Source organism: Ischnura elegans, chromosome 3, assembly GCF_921293095.1.
Source record: "Ischnura elegans chromosome 3, ioIscEleg1.1, whole genome shotgun sequence".
Taxonomy (NCBI): domain Eukaryota; kingdom Metazoa; phylum Arthropoda; class Insecta; order Odonata; family Coenagrionidae; genus Ischnura; species Ischnura elegans.
In genome coordinates, this window is record NC_060248.1 from 42303262 (window position 1) to 42322009 (window position 18748).

Genomic DNA, 18748 nt, shown 5'->3' on the forward strand with positions numbered 1-18748 from the left:
TCAGTATTCTACAATCAGTGTTTTTTTAATACAGTAATTTTGTTGGAAAGGGACAGAATGTGAGACTTATAGCTGATCTACTAAGTACAATCCTTGGAATAACCTATGTAATGGTAATCCTTAATCGTGCACGCACCACGGCGCATATTTTTAAATATAGGAAAGGCTTATGTTGAGGTATTTATCAACTATTTTTCTAGTGCGTACTTTCTTCAAGCAAATTGTGGCATCAACATCCCAGATAGCACAAAGTAAGTGAGTTAACCGTTTCTTATGGTTTTCTTACGGAAAAAATTGATAAGCAGCTTATCGTAAGCTAAGGGACTTACATAAGGCAAGGGTAAGACGTTAGGGACGTTTAGGTAAGGAATGCCGTCAAATATCCTCAGGCAATGTAAGTCACTTCTGTTGGAGCGCCAAAGGCGGCTGAACAGCGTACTACACATGCTACGCGGCTCATCTTGACATGAATTTAAAGGCTATTGGGGAAATTTAGCGAGTTTTTGTAAGGGCTGAACAACTGATAACAGATTTTCCCGTAAATAGAAAAAAATTAATAACTGCAAGCAACCGGCTAGTGAAGATATAAAGCATAGTACAAGTACTCTATCCATGTGGCGGAAAGAAAAAAAAATAACGTCAGGTTGGATCCGAACGTGCAACCCTCGGAACCGATATACTACACGCTAACCGCTACACCGCGGTAGGTGTTGAGAAGAGAAGGCGTAGTTACTAATTAAATATCCAATTATGTAAAAAAAACTTGTTTGGCATGTGCATGAAAAACTGAATTAATCAAGGTCCATACATTTTAACATTTATGAATTTTAAATTATGGTTTGATAACCCGATGACTACAATACGTATATTAGATGTTCCTTCCGGCATTTTTATATCATTCTACGTTGGTATTCTTGTGAAATTGTGTTTTTCTTACGTCCTTCGTTAAGCTATCAGTTCATAAATGTGAATGATTTTCAAATTATGGCGGTATGATGTTATTTCTCCTCATAATATAGAAGCGCCAATAATAAAAACATTGTTTTAATGCATAAAGGCCTTAATTAACACTCTGTAACGATGGGATAATAACAGCATCTACGGAAGTGCTGAAAGTTTGGCATCCATTTTGCCATTACTCTGGATGTTTGTCGCCCTGGCCGTAAGAAACCCATAACAAGCTTACTTGAGAAGCGACTTCCTTATTTCTTCCATTCACCTTATCTCAATGACTTATAATGTGCTAGCTGGGATGTATATGATAGTGCTACAAATTGGCCCTATTTACACTATTTTGGAAGTACGTGAGAATCACTTACGGCCTGCAAGTTTTACTCAAGGTAACCTACGTCATCGTCCCTGGCTGGTAAAGTTGCGATAAAGATGTAGGGCAAGACGAGGTGCAGGACCTATTAGCTGACCAAAACCTCGGCCCGGGAGCACCCGATTCAGCGTTAAGAGCTGAGGGAGCGGCTTAATTATGCGCAAAGTATTTTACCTCCCTGATAGATGCGCAAAGTATTTCCCTCCCTAAAAAAGGGCGAATTTTGGTTAAAATTGACTTTCAATTTAATCTCTGTCCGTTGTTGTTATTGGAAACCTTACCAATGGAGGCATTCATGGATAGGGAAAAGTCGTACTATTAAGTCACTCTTTAAGTTGGTTGTCCTTAATAATATCTATAATAAAGGCCGAAATATTAAAATCGAAACAGTAACTAATTTATTATAACAAAAAGAAGATTAATGCGACATGATCACTAAATATGTTAGTGCTATCGTAAAAATTTAAGCCTCTCCTAGATATGTAAAGAGTAAAAATAGAGACACATTCTGCTTGCAACCATGAGGCCTAGCGATTTTTTTTGGCAATCAAAATTCCATTTTTTTTTCCGAAGAAACATTTCCATCGGTGTAAATATATTTATCCAATTAACAAATTGATAATTAATGAAGAAGAAAGCTTATGGAGCTATCTTTATCAGCTTCAACCTACGTAAAGAATTACGTTATAATACGTTGAATATGGTGGAGACGACAGAGTCGTGTTTTTTTCCGGAAAATTGCCGGTTAATTTTTTTTCATTTATTAATTCTTCTATATCGAACAAATATTTCAACAACTTAATATAAAGTTTCGACGAACGAATATAAAGAACGACGTTGAATCCCTAAAAAAAAGGGTTACGAGCGAGTTGATTTCTGTTCCTAATGGCGAAATCGCCCGAGCCGGCCTTATGGGGTTTACTATTGGAAGCCAGGTGTCAAAGGTACCCACCCTTTTAACGGGTAAATATTTTAAATTATCTACTCCAGTCAACTACGGGTACAAAAATAATCTCAAACGCCGCGACGACTTAACAACATCTACGCTCGTTTACTCAACTGAACATCGTAATGATTTCCTACGTCTCACTCCCGTGTCACGATGACCCGTTCGTGAGTCGTTCCCGAGCTACCATGAAGATTCATACGTAGATAGTGATCATTCAAACTTAATGGTGGCCAGAAATCGACAATGGAGCGAAAGTGGCGCCGCTCGATTTGTTGCAAGACTTTTGCAAATGATAGTACATAGGCTGAGGATAAGAATTTTAATGATCGACTTAATCTATATTCAAAAATTTAAAAAAATGCTCCAACCAGTTAGAGAATGCTGAATTTCATGTGCCTCAAAATTTAATGATAATCTAATTATTAAAAAAATATTTACTATCATAAATTAGAAAATGATAAGCAAAAACTTACACTTCCACAACAATTGCAATGAAAATTTGTCTCCTTCTGATGCTTTGCTTCATGATTCTTGAGCATCGCAGAAAAAGGGAAATCTTCTCCACACACATTACAATAAAATCGACGATTTTGAACAACAGCTTTTGGATCCTGAAACATGACCAGAGTATGACGAGGAATGTAACTAAGAAGGGTTTGTGAAGGACAGCTTGCATTCAAAGTTTCTTGGGATAAAAGAATAGAACTCAAGCAAAAAAACTACTCACCTCCTCTTGGTTTGCTGACTCAGCGGCAGAATGCATAGAGCGTATATGTTTCTTCAGGAGCATATTTGATTTAAATTGCTTACGGCAGTGATTGCAGTTATAGTCCCTGGATGAATTGTGCGAATCTTTATGATGCTGTAATGCATTCACTTGACTAAATCGCCTGCCACAAATATTGCAAGGGTAAGGTTTAATGCCTGAAAATCAATGATAAAATGCTCAGCAATGTTAAATATTCAGGATGATAAATTACATCACACCCAAACTTTCAAATAACAAACAATACAACTTCGAGAAACCCACCTGTATGTACTCTGATATGGCGAATCAAATTTGATACATGATTGAATTGCTTTCCACAAGTTTCACAAATGGATTTATTGATTCCTAAATGAATATTTACATGAGTTCTCAAATCTGAACGCTTGAAAAAACCCTGCAAAAGAAGAATATCTATTATCTCTGTCTAGGCACAGTGCAATGATATGATGAAGCAATGTCAGCTACGAAGGTGACTTGAAAAGTTCTCAGTATGGCAGAGAAAAAGAACTATCGTCACCAAATGAAAATACTAATACATTTATGTCAAGCATGAAATCTTAGATGACATGCAACCAAGGTCAATACTCAGAGCAAATATTAATTTATTAATGATGCTGCAGAGTAGCAAAGCTGAGGACCAAATTGAAATCCCTTTACTTCTCTGTAATTACATGTCATGAAACTGGGAAAAGTATACAAGCCTTAAAAAATACTTTTATTCCACATGAAATACCTCTTCATCTTCATCATGGTAAAATTTAAGGGAAATAAAATTTTTAATCAAAATAAACAGCATGCAAAAAACTAACTGCAATAATACAGCTATTCTGTACCTTGTAGGTACAATACTCTGTCACAGCTATTTCCCTTTTTAAATAACAACTAGATGTATTTTGATTCTGTGTATTGCACTTCATTATACAAATGACACTTAATTCTCATCGTAACAATTTTCTATGTTCTCAGGAAATGGATGAAAAAATGACAAAAACTGAAATTTGAGTTGATTTCAAAACTCTTTACTGCAAGGGAGATGGGTCAATGACATGAAAATCTGCATTTTTTTTAGGACAGCATCTTACCTTTGAGCAAATCATACACCTAGATGTATTTTGATTCTGTGTATTGCACTTCATTATACAAATGACACTTAATTCTCATCGTAACAATTTTCTATGTTCTCAGGAAATGGATGAAAAAATGACAAAAACTGAAATTTGAGTTGATTTCAAAACTCTTTACTGCAAGGGAGATGGGTCAATGACATGAAAATCTGCATTTTTTTTAGGACAGCATCTTACCTTTGAGCAAATCATACACCTGTGCGGTTTTTCCCCAGCATGGATTCGCCTCTCGTGATACTGCAGTTGCGACAGTCGATCGAAACGATTCCCACATATTGAGCATGGATAGGGCCTCATATTGAGGTGAGAGCGAGCCTCATGCCGATGAAGCTGGGAATGGGACTTAAACACCTTGTCACACCGTGGACACTTCCAGTCTCTCTCTCCGGTGTGAGAGTGCAGGTGTCCATAATATTGCGCAGCGCGGGAATATGAGTTACCACAAAGATCACACATGTACAGCAGCCCATCCTCCTTCATATCTTCATCTTCATTTTCTCCCTTCTCCTCCTTGATTAGCAGATTGGAAAGAGATAAAACAAATGAGGCCAAAATACATATGGACCACGGGCATTCTAAAATATATAGGCCGAGTCTAAATAAATGAATGCATATTGAAAATTTTGTCAATTCCACACAGCTTAATTTGGTAAAACTTCCACTGGTTTCAACACTCATGGGTTGTTCTCAAAAGGAAACATAATTTTTTCTCATGACGAGTTCTTTAATACAACTACATTTAACCCATTCGCATTCCAGAAGCATACTGATATGCGGCCTTAAGCTGGCCACAAACACCAAAAGCGTACCAGAACGCAGAATGCATAGTGATATCTACCACTTGATCCTGCTGCTATCTTACAAGTTTTTCAGTAAGTTTTTGGCCGGATAGTGTACCTGATAGCAGCTGGTGGCTATTTAGAAATGTTTTCCATTGTAAATTGCCCCATAAATACTTTTCTAACCTGTAGATTTTATTCACCTATTATTTAAATGGATCGATTTAAATCCCAGGGGATGGATGCAAATGGGTTAGTGGATGGGAAGGTGGTGAGGAAGGGAAAGAGCACTGTAGAGCAAGAAATTGACCATGGTACGGAGATCAAAGGTAAGCCTATGGGCAGGGGAGAATGGTATGGTGTAACTGTAAGGGTATCAAGTTATTTAAAAGATGCTTGTTGAACAGCCTGCCACGTATCAAAATTCCAAAATCCTCAATAAAATCCAGTTAAGCACCTTTGCCAACAACATGTAGATACCATTTTTTAAATCAGCCATAATAAAATAAAATTTAATAAATTTGCAAAAACTAATTTGTTGGTACCATCGATATAAGATATAAAATTTTCAGTTGTCCTTGCGTAAAAATGATGGCATGGGTTGGGGTCAGATGGAGCTCATAAAAGTACAGACTTCTATGGTCCTCAGAAAATGACAGACTTACTAATAAAATGCAGTGGCTCTTGCTTTCACTGGATTAACTCATATACAGTAAAACCCCGTATTTGCGTTATCGGAATTTACGTTTTCCCGCAATTTGCAAGTTTTTTTCTGGGTCCCGTCATATTTCCTAACTCTCCAATGTAAATAGAACCCTGTATTTACGCCGTGTTTTTTTTCGTTTTCCCGCCATGTGCAACACGACGTGCCGACTAAAAAAAATTTTTTGCGTAGTAAAACAATTAATCGCGCATATCAACCCTTAAAACTGCCTATTGGCTTCCTTTCGCGCATTTTTATTTAAAAATCTAAGAGATAAAGACGCAATGAGAACTATTTTCGGGAAGAATTTGAATGTGGCGGGACAGAACGCCACTAACGTCGGAAAGTTGAACTACGTCCTCTCGTTTTCTGTCAGCGGCGAAAAGATTCACGATATGAAAGTAGGTGTATTGAGCAATCGAGCTATGTATTAATTATAATGCAAGAACTCCTGAAGGAATGTTGACAATAATCATGCAGTCGATAATTTGATACGGGAGTTTGCAAGGGAACCAGACGTGAATAATGCCGGAACTAAATGACTTGACCGACAACTGGGATCATTTGCGCTGACTTCATTCAACAGTTGCGTAGCAATTATGGGTTAATTATATACTTTAACAAAACTTATTTAAACTTGAATTATCCCATTCAAATAGCAGTGTATCGCAAACTATTGTAACTTTAAAAAATTATGAAGTCGCATGACAGTTTGTACTACGCACTTGATCGCCGAGGAGTAGGTCAGATACTCGTGTGTTGCCGAGTTACCCTCAACTCGTACGGGAAATAGAATTGATCCGGCTTGAAAATGGAAATTCGAGGTGAAAAACGGACATTTTTAATTGACGAGAAAATGAAAATTATAGAGATAGTTGATTCCCACACCGGAACCCGCATCGATTCAAACGCTGGCGACTCGAATGTTGGGACTGGCAATCCGTTCGGATTCCCAGTCTCAACATTCAATACCGTGGTGAAAAATCGCGATGCTATTGTAAAATATGCAAACCAGTGCGGACATTTATCAAAAATGAGAATATATGTGAAGAATTCCAGGTAAGAATAAATAGAACGAATTCTAAAAGAGTAGTTTTTAGGTGCAAGATCATCAAATGTCCCAGCAAATGGTGTCATCTAAAGGCCTGTTTACATAGTACATTAACCCGTACAAGTAAATGTCTAAATTATGAACACGAAAATGCACCGTGTATTCACCCAACTTGTGCGTATATGCACGAATAGAAAATAGAACCTGTTCAAATTTGGTTCATGCATTCATAGTCGGATTTAGGGGAAGGGGACGTGCCCCCCCAGATGCTTAAAAAAAGAGACAAAATTTGAATACGGTAATCATAGGAGGATCTATGGGGGAGGGGGGGGGAGGCACGCACCCCCCCAGACACTAAAAAATATGCAAGATTTTTAATACGGTCTGGTTATCATTGCATTCATTTTGTATAGTACGTGGTATCATTGTGCCCCCCCCCCCCCCACTCCAGATCAAAATCCTGGATACGGCATTGCTTGTGCCCCCCAGAAAGAAATCCTGGATCCGCCCCTGATGGTCATCATTAAGTTCGCTTTGTTTTGTGTATTACTCAAGGAGGCTCAGTCATTTAATTCAATAAGAATAACTTTGATATAAAAATAAAGAGAATTTTGTAAGGTCATTGTTATATCTTGTTTTTAATCTCAATTAAGACAAGATCTTTTGCCTGTCAGGCCCTCTGTGAAAAAAATCCTGGATCTGCCCCTGTCTACATTCATACATGTCCCGTTCCGGTCCACAAAAATCATTCATGCAAGCAGAAATTAACTCGTACGTGTTAATGTATCGTGTAAACAGGCCCAAAGGCCCTTGAGAAAAAGTATTTCCCCACAAGATAGGGAATCGAAGATTCCACAGCATCTATAATGGTTGGTTGGACAGATTCAAAAATAGGTACAGTCTTGTATATAAGATGGTGAGTGGTGAAAGCAAAGATGTTAACATAGAGACAGCAACTCAGTGGAAATAATCTGAATATATGTATTAGAGTTCTGGAGGGTTACAGCCCAAAAGATGTTTTCAGTGCAGACAAAACAGGATTATTTTTTAATTTTTGCTGCCAGCAAAAACACTGTGCTTCAGAGGGAAACAGTGTTATGGAATAATGCTTAGTGAACAATTAAAAAATTAACATTTCCAAAGCCAGTATATGAATAAAAGTGAAAATTCTCTATTTCCCACGATTTGCATTTTCCCGCAATTTACACTTTTTTTCTTGGGTCCCTAGAAAAGTGTAAATAAGGGGTTTTACTGTAAGTATACCTGCATCTTTCCCTGGTAATTTAAGGGATAGTTTTCAATTATGACCTTAATGAATATCATTGATCCACAAATAGTGTGTGTTTTCAAAAACAAAGAATACTCTAAAAGAAAGCCTAATCCTACGACAGGACCTTAAAAACCAACACTCACTTTTTCTTCACTTTTGTCCTCAATAATGCAAGTGTTTTCAGTATCCTCTGCACTCTTCTCATAAGATTCTTCTGGTTCTTTCTTCACCTCCTCATTCATTGATTTCATGAAAGGCTTTTTTCTCTTTGTTCGTTCAATCCGAGGTACCATTGCTTCCAAAACCTAGAAAGAAAGTAACAGCAATAAAATAACATGTAAAAGATACAAATGGCCCCTTGGCTAAGTATATTAAATATAAAAAAATACATAGGATTGACAAAATATCAAGTCAAAGGACAAGTCTATTTTGTCCATCATAACATTCCATAATAATACTAAATGCAAAAACTAATCGGTGAATGGCATCAGGATAAATCACAACTATGGAATTATCAAGCCACACCGACATTCTTCTCTTATGACTTAACATATAGATGATTTTCCTAATCAACTAAAAAACTAAAAGCAACTATGAAAATGAACTGCCACCTCTGTCGGACAATAATATAATGGGAATTTCCCGAAAAAGTTCCCATCAAAAATCCATCCTCCTCAACCCTAGATGAACTGAGGAGCCTGCATAGCAAGTAAGAGGTAGTATGCAACATTTTCCAATGATACAGGGATTCAGATGGAGCTACCTCAGAAAATTAGTAGATATGAAACGCATAAGCATTATGGGGTAGCAAAAATCACTTTTTTCAGGTCTTCCATGTGCCACCAAGTAACCATATACGATAAGTCCATCTGTATGAGTTTACCAGTGCCTGATACCTTTTCACTAACTGGCTAATCAAACCTTAATCATCCATGAACCTCACTGATTTAAACATCATTTCCCCACTTTACCTCCCAACTCTAATTCATTCCATGGCTCCCTCACCATCTCCTCTGAATACAAAATTAACAGCAAGGTAAATAGTGGACAGCCTTGTCTCCCACCTTGGCCTATGATTCTCTACCCTGAGTCTCCATCAGCTACCCTGACTTACACAGTTGGATCCATAAAAGGTTACAAATGACTCACCTAACCCTCCAATCTATTATTTTCTAAAAAATACATGAATATGTATACATGTGAATATATCTTAACCAGTAATAAAAATGCTTAATTAGCAACATATGAAGACGGAAGTAAAGGAAGCCGCCAGCGAAGTCATGATTTCTAAAGGATTGTGTTGCTCAATCCATTCTATATTCCAGTTTGCATTTGAAAAATCGTAAAACATATTAATGTAATGTTAAGTAATACAAATTAAGTAGGTAAAATTTAAGAGATAAAATAAAATTTTGCTGGTATCATGCACCATCTAAATGACATGTTCAGAACTGAAAGTTCAAATATCAAAGACAAACCTAATTGGTAAAAGGATGAGGAAACATTAACATATGACTTAAACAATGAAGGTTCATTTTCAAAAATATTTCCAATTTCTTGATACTCCATGACCTTCCAGACAAATAAATTCCCTAATTTTGCAGGTTTTCCAGAAGAGTGATCACCAAAAAATAGGATAGGTTAAGTCCACCAAGGGTAGTCGAACAGTGTGAATTTCTTAATTAACATACTATCCTTCCCTTAACTACAAAAATTCAAGGCTCACCTTGGAGTAACATATGTATATGAAAAGTATATATACCACCATGGAGAAACAAAGTAAGGCAAACTTACCTGCAGTTTGTCTTCAATGAATACTTCAGGGCCAACTATGCGGGCAGTCTTCCTGAGGTTATTAGAATTCCCCACACTTTCTTTCTTTGCCTTCACTGGGGTACTTTTTTTCACTTCAGAAGCTTGCTGAATTGGTCCACTATCGTCAACTACAATGGATAGCTCATTATTATCATCACCGCTCCCAGTAGCCAACACATAATTGCCTTCACCACTTCCCATGTGTAAAACAATTTGCTGTTGTATTTGAGATGATGGAATATTGAGTCCATTAATCATATCAACTTCTCCTGTAGGCTGATCCTCTGTTGTTTCATTATTTTCAGCTGCACCACCATCTACTGTATATGTTAGGTACAGTACCTGGAAAATAAAACATGAACTTAAGTTAAATGATGCAAGGGACCAGAAAACTTTGATGACATGAAAATAAATACCCTTGGCAGACAGAGTACGCTCAGAAAAGATAACTTTTTTGAAGTACATACACCCTTATAAAATTAACAATATGCTCATCCATCCTACATGTGTACTATAATATGTCAACACATTATCTACTCATAAATGGCACTTAGAAAGTTTCCACCAAAATACATAAATTAATAATGACCAAGGTTTTTACACAGAGTTGAGGATAGGAAAAGTTACCACCTGGGAGCCAATATTTTTGAAGTCTCATATGCCGAATTGGTGATGCCACCACACCACACCTCCACAGCAGAGAACAATAAATATGCTGAGCTTGGAGGAGGACCTGCCCAACTAGTTCACCAGGGGTTTTGACTTAATAAGGTAACTAAACAAGGGGTGCCCAGTTCCCGCCCAGCAGTCGAACAAAGACCATTCCTGGACAGCATAGAAAAGGGTGCGGGATGAAAAGAAAACAAAAGCAGCCAGCTGAGGCACTAATTCCAAAGGATAGGCCTGACAGCTTCTGTGATTCCTTTCTTTTCCAATGTGTGCTTACCAATTACATATGCACCTCAATCCTAACCCAAATACGTCACATTTAATATTTTGCACGAGAAGGAATTACTTTGAGGGAGTCCAATGGCTTCACCTGGGATTTAAACCCAGAACTCTTATAGCAGCAGCCCAACACACTACCCAATAGGCTACTACGGTCCCTAGTGGCATGGCTAGCTTTATTTAGAAACTCTGAAAAAGACTTATGTTATGTAATTTAACATTAGTGCCATGATATATTTTTAACTTTAATTATTACATATTGAATTAATTTCTCCTGGATATCCACCTTATATTCTCATTGGTGCAAATGGCAATGAAAATACTAAAATTCAATTTGGAACATTGACAATCAATAACTGTGACCCTTGAGTAGTAGAATACCCAAGAGGAATTCACTCATATATGCATATTCCTGTGAATATTCAATCCACAGTGAATGTTTAAGGGAAGGAAGGGCAGAAATAATCTCAGCATTATCATAAGCTAATTAATAGGCCACTTTCAGACGAGACGACTTTTTGCCAGGCACTGTTCATGGGACAGTGCCATGAAATGCAGAGAGTCGTCAAGTCTGAAAGAGGCCTGAATTAAAGGCACCGTAAACGGTGGACGGAAAAAAGTCTTCCCATCTGAAAGCGGCCTCAAGGTAGCATTAGCATACAAGGTAGCAAGTGTATTTCACGCTTTAGACGGTGCAGCACCGTGCACACACAGTTGAAAATAGAAATTGAAAAATCCTAATTGAAATGGGTGCCATGGAGACCGAGGCGACCATCCACAGTGCCGTGCCATCAACGATTCAACTTGTTTGTAAGCATCCATAGAAACCTATGGTTATTTGAAAGCACGGCGCCTTGCCGTGGACAGCGACCAGCAAAAAGTTGTCCCATCTGAAGGCAGCCTTAGTGATTACATTTCAATGCCCCGACTAACAGGCAAAATACAGTACTCAAAGCCCCCTCAGCACAACTCTCAAGCAGAGATCAGATCCCCAAAGAAAAATCTATATAACAAGCAGAATTTGAACCTAGGCCTTCAAGGTGGAGGGCCGGTACGCCAGGTCAAACTAATACCCCTTGCACGTTTCTTAGCTCGAAAGAAAATTCAAGCAAACAACATCATTACCAACCTGACCATCTTCAGCCCGGAACATTTCACCGCCACTGTCAACAAAATTGATCTTGGCAACATCTGATAGGGTTACAGGTACAGCTTGACCTTCACCAATAGGTTGTCCTAATTCATCTACCAGAGCAACAATCTGCTCTCCAGGTGCACCATACCCCTCCAGTGGGTCCTGCAATGTGAGTTATCAATCAGTTCCACAGGACGTATACAATGAAAATAAACCTTAAATTAGAGCAACATAATTTATTAGTTTTTGACTTAAAGTTCTATCTCCCCATAGAGCCAAAAACATATTCAATGAATTCAAGAGATAGGGCCTTTGCATTCAAGCCTAGAGCTCAGCTTATTTATAAAATGCTTCATTGTTAAGGCCAGCATATGAAAAACATTTGCAGTAAATAAAACATTGGGAGCACTTAATTATGCAGCCCGTATTCAGAGGTCAGTGATGGTTTGGACGGAAAAGATTACTATGGATTTCCATTAAATTAATGGGAAAATTGTCATGGAGTTTAGTCGATTTTGAATGAGCTCGAAAAAATCTCTACACTCAAGTCACTTCTCGGTAACAAGAGCATAGAGATTTTTTTGAGCTCATTCAAAATCAACCAAAATCCATGACAATTTTCCCATTAATTTATGATTTTGATTTATTTTTATGATTTCTAGGCAGATTTGGGGTGGCTGTTGCTGCCTCAAAATTTTCCATATCTACCTCTATTTCTCTATGAATAATACTCACTTTACTTTATCATGTAAATCCAATTAAGATGCATAACTCCCTTACTAGCATTGAAGTTATGAAAGGAATGTTGATGGGTTTGTGATGCAAAACAAGCACATTCTAGCAAAAAATGTATATTTGATGGGATTCCCCTAACTTGCAGAAGTTTTGGAGACTGCCTCTTCCGACGCATTAATAGCCAACTTCAGGTAGAATGCAACATATACTATTGTTTTGGGGGCTACAGGAAGCTACCTCTTGTTCTGGAGCATGGGAAATGTTGGCAATTACTTTGCCAAAGAACCGGGCTCGGAAATACCTCCTAAATTTGAACTCAATTTAGGAGCCAGAGAACCACCACTGTATTTTTCCTAAATGAACCATATTAATTTAATTCTAAAACGATGATATTTTGTACAGCTGGAATTGTTTTAGTGCATAAATGAATAGAAGAATGTGGCAGGCCCAAAAGTAGGTACATAACTGGAAATTTTGTAAAGTTAGTATTGAAAATACTAAGGCCATACTAACATGCACCGCAGCCCCATTATCGAGGAATCATTAATGAGGTTTAGTTAGCGTGGAGGCCAAACCATAGCACAGACCAACTCTTGCATTCCACCATCTGCCGATGTATGGCCATCTAAATACGTTACTTTGGGTAGTCTCTACAACAGCCCCTTCATCCAAAAATTATGGGTAAAATTCACACTCAACTGAGGGCTTAAATTCAATCCAAATTAATCTAAATACGACAGAATATCTTACCACTCCTGGAAAGGTAGTCAGAGGCATTTCCTCGGACATCGGCACCACTTGCTCTTCACCCTGTGAATTTGCCTGCACATATATAACCATCTGCTGATGAGGTTGGCCCTCTGAGGGCATAATTGATTCGAGGACAGTCATCGTGTTTGGGTCTAAAACCTCCAGGTTCAATGAATCTGACCCTTCCAAATTCATCTTCTTCAAGTTGGCATCCTTAAAAAGACAAGAAAAAAGTAAATTAAAGCCTACCTCTCAAAACTAGGAAAACATCGTAAAAGCTATTAAGAGCATTTATCTGTTTCATTCTACAATAGGAAGGCCATTATTAACACTAATAAACATCAGTGACAATATTGAAGATGCCTACAAAACAAATTTATCCAAGATCACAAACGATATAGGCAAAATAAGAAAAATTAATATGCAAGGTGAGCAAGGAATGCAATTGATTGACAGTTTTCCGGACATGTCAATTGCGGAAATATGAAACACCAAGACCTCAATAATAACACTTGTCAGATAACAAGACGGAAAGAGCAGACAATAGATGAGGGAGAGAGTCTACTCCGCCACAAAAGAACCTCTAGCCAACTACTTGGGAAAAAACAAAACTGCAGACATGAGTTCAAAGATATTTTGCATGGTCCGTCATAAACATGTAATTTCACACTAACATATAGGTTTAAATTAAGCCCTAAAGGAGCTTTGGTCAATGAAATATTAGAAAACTATTACCTCTCATTCAGAATACGACAGCCATTTTGGCAGCGTTCTTTGATCACTAAACTTCTACTTCCACCAATGGATGAATGGATCTCCATTTTGAAGAAAACGCGCGTCACGAGCTTCATTTGAATTGCTAGCCAGGGAGAGACCATCGAAATTTATTGGAAAAAATATCTAATGGAATGGTACATCACTTAATTATTACGCTTTATAGCTCCCTAAATGCACTTTTACTGATTTCTGTGATTACTTTTTATCTTTAAAGCTTTGTTGTTTTTCTTTTATAGTTATGATTCTGACGTACCTTGTAATATATCGAAGGAAAATGAACTATTATTATTAATGTAATAACTTAGAAAGTAATGGCAGATTCTAGATACTTAACGCTCTCGTATGAAACCATGCAATTTAGCCATGGTGTTTCATAAATGCACACACTCAGCTACCACATCAAAATTATTGATATTGCTGGTGCACATACATATTTCCGTTTTATGTGAATTGAGGCAAAGCGATAGCTTTTGACACCGCAAACGATGACAAAAGGTTCATTCGTCTAATAAACCCTTAACACGCGTGCAGGTTGAAATATGCCAAATATAGAGGTGCGGACGGATAGGACATCATCCAAATAATGCACAAATTCATACCCTTAAGCAAGGGACTCCACATGCAATATTCGTGCCGCAACGTATGGTGGATTTCATTGTTCACCTCATTTGGGAGCAAAGCAACAGTATTAGGGTAACCTCAGGCAGGGGCGCAGCTAAGAATTAAGGCTAGGGGGGGTTTTAGGCGCAACTGCCTAATACTTTGGAGTGTGGGGGTATTGCATACCCGCCAGGGTAAGTGGGAGAGTCGAGGGTCCCTCCGGAAAATTTTAAGATTATGGTTCAAAATGACTGGATTTTGAGCAATAGTCACACATAAATCTGATTAAACTTAAATATTTCTCTGAGCTCTGGGAGAGGTTTTTCCCCCAAAATCCCCCCCTCGCTGTGCCACTGACCTCAGGTAACTATGAGGCCACTGCTTTTTTTGCCATCCTCATTTGGAATCTTAATAGTGGTCATTTCTGCTTGAAGCAAACTTAATGAGACCACTGAGAAAAAAACGTCTGCCACCGAAAGGAACTAAAATACTAACCAATTCTGTCCCGAGAAGAATTGATACCATCAATACCATGGAGACTCAGGCAAGAAAATAGCAAATGGGGAAGCAGCTTACTACCACTCAAGGCTGATATTGTGGACACTTCTCATTATGAATCACCGGTACCAGCCCCAGCAGGGTGTCTTTCATCCTCGAGAATCAAATAAGGCTATTTCTTCAGTACAGTAGACAATCATAAAATTATTACCACACAACGTGAAATTAATCATTTCATCTAAAAATTTAAGGGAGGAGGAGTATACCCTTTCATTACCCCTAGACCTATTAGCCACTTCTGGCAAGGGCCTACTATAATACATAGATTGAATTTTTCTTATAAAATCAATCCAGTAATATGCATTTAACGAAAGTTGACCAAGATGATCACACAAAATGGGGCTACAATGAAGGATTTTTTCAAGAAATACTGAGCTATAAGTATATGTACAATCAAAATTAAACAAGCATCTTCAGCATTATTACCTCAATCGGACCCTGACCCCACATGTAACCCACAAAGGTGGGTATGGTTGGGAAGATAAGTTTTCAAACCAGTCACTTTTTATTAAATACTCAACCTGCTTTACCTGTTTCAGTTTACACAAGGTGGTTAAAATTTGAGTTATTAACTTTTCAATGGCAGTCATTCCAATTCCCTCACCACTGTAGAATGTTTGGCGGTATCCTCTTCAACTGTCACATAATCTGGACACCCGAGGGAGTTACAGGTGGTTCCATAACTTCTAAGGGAAAAATTTTAGCATTCACCTTGTATTCATGATATCACTTAACCCCTCAAGCGTGTGCGACACAGCATATGCGTCCTCGCTATTCCGTCCCTATACGGTGCTTTAATCGAAGGCATTTAAACCACCCAGGGTGCTTTAATTTAGAGGCACCTCAGATTTTGTGCAGACATGAAGTAAAATATTTTTTTGAATCTTATCACTATGCAAAAAAAATCCAAAAAAATATATTATATAAACAATTGTTTAAATTTTATAATTATGAATACGTACTTACAATTCTCAGACCCATTAACTTTTTCCTGCTCCTCTTATCCGATGGCTAATAGTTGACCTGTGTGTGATACTGCTCAAAACAGGGTTCTAAGCAGAGTGAGGGTGTTCCTGGGCAGTTTTTGCATCTATATCTTGTCTCTTTTCTCTTTCCGTTTTTTTGTGCACACAACACACTTTCATCTTCCAACCTTAAATGTCTCAGTCTTCGGGTTTTGTTGAACAAAATGCTGCCCGGTCAATCGCGTACATTCCGTTTCGATATCAGTGGGCCGTCCTTTGCGCTGTTCTAAATTTTGTCCGTGATACTTAGCAATTATTTTGTTCACTAAGCTCATTCTGAATGCTAGGTGATCTTTGTTATTACCAGCCTTACGGTATAAAATGTACGCGTTTAACACAGCCGTATTAACTAAGTGATTGAATAATTTCTTGTACCACACTTTTGTCCTTTTTCTCTCCAGCAGGAACGATTCTAAAAGTTGATCTTTTAAATCTACACCGCCCATATATTTATTATATTCTGTTACACACATAGGTTTGTTTACACATTCTAGCCCGCCCTTTCGACTTACGGGTTGCATTTGGTCCGAATGCTTTGTAATCAGCAATGCAACATCGCGTTTATCCTTCCACTTCAAAGGAACCAATTCCCCACACTTTGCACTAACAACTTCTCCTTTCTTTAGTTTCTTTTTGAGGTTTACTGGCATACCTTTACGCGTGATTTTCACGGTCCAACAGCATCTGTTGTCCTCTGAACTAACCTATGGAAAAGATCGGGACTACTGTAAAAATTGTCCATATAAACACATCTACCAGAGTCTAATAGTTTCTCACACAAACTTAGAACAACTGTAGTTGAAAAAAGATCTGTGTCCTTTGTAATTTCACAGCCCAATTTTGTCCCTGAGCCACAGTAAATAATAAAATTCCATAAATACCCTGCGGAGTCACAAAGTTCAAACAATTTTATCCCAAACCGGGAAGCTTTCATGGAAATATACTGTTTCCACGACAGTCTACCTTTCCACAACAACAAATACTCATCTACACTGATTTCCTTACCGGGTATATACACTTTTTGGAACTTATTTTTCAAATATTCAGTAATTGGTAAATTTTTATACAGTTTTGGATCCTTTTTTACAAATTCCTCATCGGTATTATCTACAAAATGGAGAAATTTGGTGAGCAATAAAAATCTTTGCTCACTCATTACATTGGGAAAAAATGGAGTCTCTAATAAATGCTTTCTGCTAAAATACATTCTGAGGCTTGGTTTCTGAATTATTCCCATCAACATCAGTAAACCTAAATACACCCTTATTTCCCCCAGAGTTGTGGGGACCCACTTTTGGAAGCGTGATTTTTTTTGCTTCGTAATTTTCTCTTTCTCACGAGCAAGAAACTGTGCTGCGTAGCGGTTTGTCTCAGTCACTATAATTGAAATTATTTCATCATCAAAAAATAACTCAAAATATGCCAAGGGATCATCTATACACGAAACAGGCAATATTTGTTTTCCCACTAACTCACACGCAAAAGGTTGAGGAGGGTCAGCACTGTCGATCTCTTGCCAATTATTTTCTTGAAGATTCACAGAAAAATGAGAAGGTCCATCGCTCTCTTCGGAACTGGAATCCAGAGAGTATCCAATTGAAATTTCCGAAGTAGTATCTGAGCATCCTGCGCTCTCTTTTTCCAAAGCGTCAAGCACTTGCTCATCGCACAACTCACGCGAGCTAGAAGACATGGTCAACTAAAGAGGGGCACAGATATGGAGTGGATTCAAGGCCGAAAAAAAATAAAAAAATCACCAAAGCAAGCATAGGGATGAAAACACCCCAACCCTTAGCCTCAAACGTCGTAAATAAGATACCAAGATGCGGGGATGCTGGCCGGTCTTCGAGGCTCCGTGAGGCGTTGAGTGACAATGCCTGGACGGACCATGCCTTCACTATCATTGCCTCGATGAAAGAGAAAGGAAATGATGAGGCAGAGAAGCAGATGATAATGAACCAGAGACGAAAGCATTCAGCATCCCGACACGTCACACACAATCGCTAAGAAAGCACATAACCAGAGCTTGAGTGGAAGGATATCTTTCATTAGCATTCAAGAGACGCTGACCCTAGAGGAAGCGTTTCTTTCCTGACATCAGCTAGAAAAAAATATTCTAAAAAATACGAGAACGCAAACACAGACCACACAGGGGCACAGAACGATAGCAGGCAGATGTGTCTCACATATATACTCACTAAAAGTACATATATGGAAGCTTAAGAGATAGGAATACCTAATGAAACATTCAGACGCATAGGGTGCGTCGCACACGCTTGAGGCATGGCAATCGGACGACACAAACGCTGTGTCGCACACGCTGAGAGAACGTCCACGGGCATTTAAAGTCACGCTTGAGGGGTTAAACAAGGAGAAATGCAAGGCGGCAACGCTCGAGTTTGATCTATGGACAATGGCATACTCTGTTCTTCATGT

General features: G+C 38.2%; 1 protein-coding gene across 2 annotated transcripts in view; it reads right to left on the reverse strand.

Moving 5' to 3' along the window:
* The window catches only part of LOC124155695 (zinc finger protein 721-like), a 30098-nt gene extending 15910 nt beyond the window's left edge, over nt 1-14188 (reverse strand). Inside the window, exons 1-9 of one of the 2 annotated variants that reach the window (XM_046529725.1) lie at nt 14088-14188; nt 13353-13565; nt 11862-12029; nt 9764-10126; nt 8113-8274; nt 4344-4676; nt 3304-3436; nt 3001-3197; nt 2747-2884 (exon numbers count right to left, since the gene is read on the reverse strand). In XM_046529725.1, the coding sequence (XP_046385681.1) occupies nt 2747-2884; nt 3001-3197; nt 3304-3436; nt 4344-4676; nt 8113-8274; nt 9764-10126; nt 11862-12029; nt 13353-13547 (1689 nt within the window). In that variant the 5' untranslated portion in view covers nt 13548-13565; nt 14088-14188. Of the gene's footprint in view, nt 1-2746; nt 2885-3000; nt 3198-3303; nt 3437-4343; nt 4677-8112; nt 8275-9763; nt 10127-11861; nt 12030-13352; nt 13566-13719; nt 13930-14087 lie in introns of those variants that run through there. The other variant, XM_046529726.1, reaches the window with a different exon arrangement.
* Between the last annotated feature and the right edge of the window lie 4560 nt (nt 14189-18748).